This window comes from Eumetopias jubatus, unplaced genomic scaffold, assembly GCF_037043125.1.
Source record: "Eumetopias jubatus isolate StellerSeaLion01/CBP00866 unplaced genomic scaffold, mEumJub1_p1.0 scaffold_4, whole genome shotgun sequence".
In the NCBI taxonomy this organism is placed as follows: Eukaryota; Metazoa; Chordata; class Mammalia; order Carnivora; family Otariidae; genus Eumetopias; species Eumetopias jubatus.
In genome coordinates, this window is record NW_028274810.1 from 31,837,141 (window position 1) to 31,844,428 (window position 7,288).

Genomic DNA, 7,288 nt, shown 5'->3' on the forward strand with positions numbered 1-7,288 from the left:
AGTACTGCTATTATTCAGTTAATTAAAAAGGAAAGAAGGAACAGTCTTTATACTATATGTAATCAGTGTGATTAAAGGGATATAGAGTCTATAAGATGACTGCTTATATATAAACAATATTCTTCCAGGTTACCAAATGAACTTAAAAATCACTTTAAAAATAAAACTGTAAGAATATAACATTATACCTTTACTATTAATATTAAATGAAACTAATTCACTCAAAAATAAAACTGACCTAATGTTTTAAATCAAATCTATTGTTTTGATCACTCTATCATACAAATAAGCTCAACAAATATTAAAACTTTGTTACAATTAAATCACAAGGAAGGAGCTGAGGAGTATAACAGGAAAAAACAACTGACTTAGGATCAAAATAATTAATGAGTTGTGTGACACTAAGTCTTGAATGGGACCACTTTTCACCATATCCACACTCCCAGCATCCTGCTACAGGCCACCAGCATCTCTCACTTACGTTACTTCAACAGCCTCCTAACTGGTTTTCCTGCTTCCACTTTTGCTCCCTTTGTTTATTCTGAAGAAAATAGCCAAAATAATTCTGTTAAAGTTTAAGTTTAAATCACATTCAATGCTTAGTAACTTCCAATGGCTTCCCATCTTACTGAAAGTAAAAGCCAAAGCCTTAAATAATTTGTAAGGCCCTATACAGTGGCTCTGAACCAACGACAATTTTGCCTTCCAGGGGACATTTGACAATGTCTGAAAGCACTTTCGGTTGTCAAAACCGAAGGGCAGGTGCTGCTCACATCTAGTGCAAAAGCAAAGGATGCAGATAACCAGTCTAAAATGCACAAAACATCCCCCACAACAGAGAATTATCTAGTCTAAAATGTCAATACTGCTGAATTTGAGAAATCCTGCCCTACATAATTCACCCCATCACTTCTTAACTTCATCATCTACTATTCCCCCTTATCACTCCAGGTACACCAGGCCCCTTGCTGTCCCTAGAATACAATAAGTATACACCCATTTTGGCATCTGCTGCTGCCTCTGCCTGGAATGCTCTTCTTCTGTATCTGTACCTCAGTCCCTCCACTCTTTCAGGTCTTTATTTCCTATTCTCTCTCTTAGATATAAACAAAGTATCTTTGATTTTCAGTGCCTCTGGCTACAACTCTTACCACTCTAACCTTGTCTTAAGACTGTTCAGGGGCGCCTGGGTGGTTCAGTCGTTGGGTGTCTGCCTTCGGCTCAGGTCATGATCCCCGGGGTCCTGGGATGGAGCCCTGCATCAGGCTCCCTGCTCGGCAGGGGATCTGCTTCTCCCTCTCCCACTCCCCCTGCTTGTGCTCCTGCTCTTGCTATCTCTCTCAGTCAAGTAAGTAAATAAAATATTTAAAAAGAAAAAAAAAAGTCTGTTTAGCAAAAATCATCTGCTCTAGTCAAAACATTCTTCTTAAGTCTAGGAGAACCTGAGTGGCTCATTTAGTTAAGCGTCCAGGTCTTGATCTCAGGATCATGAGTTCAAGCCCCGTGTTGGGCTCCATGCTGGGCATGGAGCCTATTTACAAAGAAAAAAAAAAAACCCCAAAAAACAAAAAACCATTCTTCATGAGTCTCTGAACCACAATGCACTCAACCCTATCTTTATTCCTGCTTTCCCTCTATCTGGAATGCTCTCCCACTTTTGTCTGCTATTTATATAAGAAGTTATTATGAAGCAGGAAGGAAACATGGAAACACTGGAAATACAACTTCCTTCCAAGAAATGGTATGAAGGGAATTTGGAACTTGACAGGTTTTCCAGTATCTTTTACTTCATCTCAGTCACTGAAAAATACAACGCTAACAATGAATTGTATTGATGGCTTCATTTGGTAACTACACATCTTTTATATTCTAAAGCCTACAGCATTCTTCCTCTAGATAGCCCCATAGCTTGCATCTTCACCTAGTCCAATCTGTGCTCAAATGTCACCTCCTTAATAAGTCCTTCCCCAACAAACACACACATACTACCAACATCACCACTACTAGCACCACCACCCCTTCCCTCTGTCGTTTTTCTCCTAAGCAATTATTACCATCTAACATACAATATATATTACTTCTTTATCTTGTTTACTTTCCATTTCATCCCACTAGATTGTATGCTCCCCCCAAGGGCAAGAATATGGGCTGCTATACTGCCAGCTCCTAGAATAGTATCTGATATACAGCATTCACTCAAGAAATATTTGTTAAATGAAGTCAAATTATATCTCTGAAATTAAGCTCCTCATTTACAAAATGTAGATAATCTACACCTCAAAATAATGTCAAATAATGATCTTTAACCAGCAGCACATTCCAAAATCATTCAGAGTACTTTTTCATAACATGCACAACTAGGGACCACTTGTCTAAAATTAAGATTCAAGAGGACTAGAGTATGACCTGAACAGATACACTTTGAAAAAGCTCTCCAGGGGAATTTAACAATCACAATGTTGAAACTTACATTAAGAGAAAAAAATGAAAGTCATAACATTAGTAAAACATTAATCCAAAAAAATATATACATCCCCATGTTCATTACAGCTTTATTTACAATAATTAAGTTATGGAAACAACCTAAGTGCCCACTGAAGAACGAATAAAGAAGATGGGGTATAGATATACAATGGAATAGGACTCAGCCATAAAAAGGAATCGAATCTTACCATTTGCAACACTGATGGACCCTGAAGGCATTATGCTAAGTGAAATAAGTTACAAAGAAAAACAAATACTGTATGATTTCACATGTATATGGAATCTAAACAAACCAAAAAACAAAAACAAAAACCAAGCTTATTGATACAGAGAACAGATTGGTGGTTACTAGAGGAGAGGGTAGAGGTGGGCAAAAGGAATCAAGAAGTACAAATATTCAGTTATAAAAAAATAAGTCATGGGGATATAATGTATAGCATGATGACCGTACATTAAGACAAACTTCTGGACTGGTATGATTCTGCATTTCGAGGTCCTACATTTAGACATTAAGTCCAACTCTCTGTTAAACACTACTAGAAACTGAAGCCTTCCATCATTCCAAATCTCTTTGGTGAAAGTTTTAGTCCTACTCATTCCAGTTTAAAATCTTGGACCCATTTTTATTCATCCTTCTCAATTTTCTACTCAATACTAGTTAGCTTGCAAGTTCTGCTAATTTTCTCTAGAAACTTCTTAATATTTTAAAAATTATTATTGTCAGGTGCCTGGGTGGCTCAGTCGGTTAAGCATCTGCCTTTGGCTCAGGTCACTGTCCTGGGGTCCTGGGATCGAGTCCCACGTGGGCTCCCTGCTCAGCAGGGAATCTGCTCCTCCCTCTCCTCTGCCCCTCTCCCCCACTTGTGGTCTCTCTCTTGCTCTCTCTCTCAAGTAAATGAATAAAATCTTTAAAAAAAAAATTAATTTTGTCATCTCCCAAGTTCAGGGTCTTTAAGTCCTAACACCTAAATTTATGAAATGGTTTTTTAGCTAATTTTCCAGTTTTCTTTTTTTTTTCTTTAAGATTTTATTTTTAAGTAATCTCTACACCAAATGTGGGGCTTGAACCTACAACCCCAAGAGCAAGAGTTGCATGCTCTACCGACTGAGCCAGCCAGGCACTCCTAACTTTCCAGTTTTCAATCTACCTGTGTGGATACAAATCAAACTTCCTTTGCTAATTTTATTATGTCACTCTCCTGTTCAAAACGGTATTCTTGGCACCTGGGTGGCTCAGTGGGTTAAGCACCTGCCTTCGACTTGGGTCCTGATCCCCAGGTCCTGGGATGGAGCCCCGCATCCACTGGGTTCCCAGCTCGGCGTGCAGTGTGCTTCTCCCTCTCCTTTTACCTCTCCCCCTCATCTTGTGCTCTCTTTCTCTCAAATGAATAAATTCTTTAAAAAAAAAACTGCATTCTTCAGGGGGGCCTGGCCAGCTCAGTTGGTAGAGCGTGCAACTCCTTGATCTCAGGGTTGCAGGTTCCAGCCCCAGGCTGGGTGTAGAGATTACTTAAAAATAAAAGCTTAAAAGAAAAAAAACAAAAAAACAACTATATTCTTCAGCATTCAATATATACTGACCACTTCCTATATCTTGAGCCTTTTTAGCCCATATCAAGTACAAAATTTCTCTAAACTCTTAGAGATGATACAAAGAAATTAACTAGATAGTAATTATTCTCATAAAATGGCACAGCTTTACTTAGTAGTACATTTGCTTCAGTTTTATTTTACGAATATATTATATTCTGTTCCATTTCTCGGGCAATCAGGATATTTACTTCCACTATGGGGTCCTTTTTTTAACCTCATTGAATTGTTCCACATTCTTTTTTATGTTATCATCCTGCCTGGCAGAATCTTAACTTTAATAAAATAACATCCAATTGTATTCCGCATACCTCCTATGATTTTATCTAGCTCTGTAGTCACAACTCTAACGTCACACTTAAGTCAGTAAATAATCAGGCTTCTTCATGTGCTCCTCTAGACAGCTCTTTATATACTAACACCTTTCGACACATTAAAGCAAATGACCTCAGAAACAAAGTCAAAATGCATTACATTAGAAGGAATATAAAACCAAGCCAATAAGCCACTTAATCTACATTATTCAATACCAAAGCTTCTCATTCAGCAAAAATAACTCAGCTAGTTTCTCGTAACTCATCACTCAGAATGTAGTCAAGGCCTTTTGGAATAAATTAAAGGGATCATAATTCAAATAAAACAAAGAGTCAAACTAATCTGAATAGCCCTAACTTTTTCTGATCCCAAATTCCCTAATTCAAATACTATACACAGTATGACAACATTAACACGGAGCAGTGATACATCAAGAGACAACACAATGACTGAAACAAGGTAGAACTGGCTTTTTACATTGTTACTTTATGTGCATGTGGAGAAAAATTGAAATGCATTCCCTTAACACATTTAAGAACAAATGAAAGAGGATACTCACCATTAAAGCCCTGATAAGTATTTCTGCAAGCAGAGTGTGTGTAATCTATGAAGACACATTTAACAGAAAGAAATTAGTACAACATTAGCGAAAATCTGAAATTACATACTCATCTATTCAAATGAAACACAATTTTTAAAAATACCATTAACTCACTTATCTGCAAAATTGGGGTATAAATAATTACAAATATTTCATATGGGAAAACACAGATCTCTTCCTCTTCTTCACTATCTCCCCAAGAGGCAGGTTTATCATCCAAATTATGATAATGTAAAAATTAGCTTATAACACCTGATATATAATTGCCAAAAGAGGAATCCAGTACTGATTTATACAGGGTAACAAAGGGAAAGCAGATAGATTAAATTATGTATCAAATATTGCAAAAAGGGCCATCTGAGAATTGATTCTATGTAACATGTAATTTTTTCAAGGTTAATATAGTTCTTTTACCTATTTGCTCTCTAAGGTTTTCAAGATTTTATTGGAGAATGCATATGCACATATGTATGTGTATGCCTGTGCTGTATCTACCCAGGATATGGCATCACCAAAAACCATATTGGCAATTTCCAAGTCAAAACTGACTTGGCAATCGTTAAATCATTTAATTAATTTTACTAATAAATACTAAAAGAAAGGAAGTTAATATAGTGATCACTCGGATACAAAGAGTCCAGCTACACTACATAGGATTAGATTCAGACATATTGTTAGTCAAATTCCACTCCCAAATACAGCAGTATAGGCTAAGAGGAAGCAAGAGAGAGGGGGAGTATTTTCTCACTGACAACTGTTTATAATTTTATTACTGACACTGTTTGGAATTGTAGGCACATGGTGACAATAAAAGCAAACATACCAAGTTTTATTATTGTTTTTCAATTCTCTACAGAAAATGGATTCTCCTGCGGGGGCGAGGGGCGGGGGCAGAGACACCACTCCCATTGTTCCCTCCCCCCACCTAGGGAGCTCCCGCTGTACCTTGGGTGTTGATACTGTCATCAAACTTTGGCATGAAAATACGATAATGTATTTTTTTTTAAGTTTCATTCCTAGCTTTGGCACTTCAAATATTCATAGTTTAAAGGTATCTATGCCAAAATGAGTCAAAGTCCAACCAAAACAAACAAAAACACCAGTGTGCTAGTCTTAAGAGCTGAACTTCCTATTTCAAAGTAATTTAAAAGGATCCACAAAAGGGTTATTCTAGTACCCTTTCACATACTTAGATCTGGGAGCTTTAATTCTTTGTGGCATGAGATCAAATCAAAGATCAAAAGATCATCTAGTCAGACTCACATGCTAACCTCACACTACATACAATGTTAAAGAAAACCAGGTTTTGGTTGGGTTTCGGACTTACAACTAGTTAGTGAATCTGTTTTATTAGAAACGTCTGGCTACTCAGGATTAAGTCCAGTTTAATCATTCAAACCCTTCTTCACCTCTCCCTAATGCTGTCATTACCGACGCATTTTATCTTGACACCAATTCCTATAAAAGTTAGGCAAGATTTGAAGACAAGGTGAAGACGAAATTAATTTTACTTTGTGAGCCCGTGAAAATGGTTTAAAGAACTAGTGTTAGAGACAACTGAAAGGTATTGCTGAAATACAGTTTATTTAAACGATAAGTCCAACCCAAGCGGCTGTGCACAGACCTGAATTTGAAGGGCATGTGATGCTGTGCCAGAATTCTAACTTAAGTCCCATCCATACACAATCCAGACGAAAAATGCTTTGGTTCACAGAAGTATTTCAAATTAGGGATTAACGACCAGGTCACTTTGGCGGATAAACATCCTAGTTTGCTAGCCGGTAATATCTTAGTTTCCATTCTGTACAGATATCTACACCTACCTATGCTTGTCACTTACAGACGCCCTTTAAACTCAGCTTAAACTAAGACAAGAGACATCCACTGTGAACGAGCCTCTGAAAATTGGTCTGGTAAGAAGCAACCTGGTAGAGGATTTACTAAACGGACGAGCGGGGTCGCCGCCCTGTGGGGCGAACGCGAGACGAGGCGGGGGAGGCCCCACTCACCCCTCTGTCCGACCCCGGGGAGCTGGAGGCGTCGGGGCAATTTCCACGCACGGCGGCCGGGGCGAGTCCGGAGCGCGAGTCCGGGGCCCGAGTCCGGAGGCCGTGGTGCTCTGGGCGCGCCCTTCCCCGCACCGAGGCCGGTACGGAACTCCCAGGTCCCCGGCGGCACCCGGCGCCGGGCGGGCGCGACAGGGCGCCGCGGGTCCCCACACAGGCCGATTCCGGGCACTGGGCCCGCGGCGGGCGGGCGGCCTCCGGGCCCGCAGAACAAAGCCCACACGGCCATCTT

At 39.2% G+C, this 7,288-nt stretch overlaps 1 protein-coding gene across 3 annotated transcripts in view; it reads right to left on the minus strand.

Moving 5' to 3' along the window:
• Positions 1–7,288, minus strand: part of ZNF326 (zinc finger protein 326) — a 35,054-nt gene that overhangs the window by 27,549 nt on the left and 217 nt on the right. For 2 of the 3 annotated variants that reach the window (XM_028087671.1, XM_028087670.1), the window contains exon 2: positions 4,949–4,993. In XM_028087671.1, coding sequence (XP_027943472.1) covers positions 4,949–4,993 — 45 coding nt within the window. Of the gene's footprint in view, positions 1–481; positions 493–4,948; positions 4,994–7,288 lie in introns of those variants that run through there. The other variant, XM_088022362.1, reaches the window with a different exon arrangement.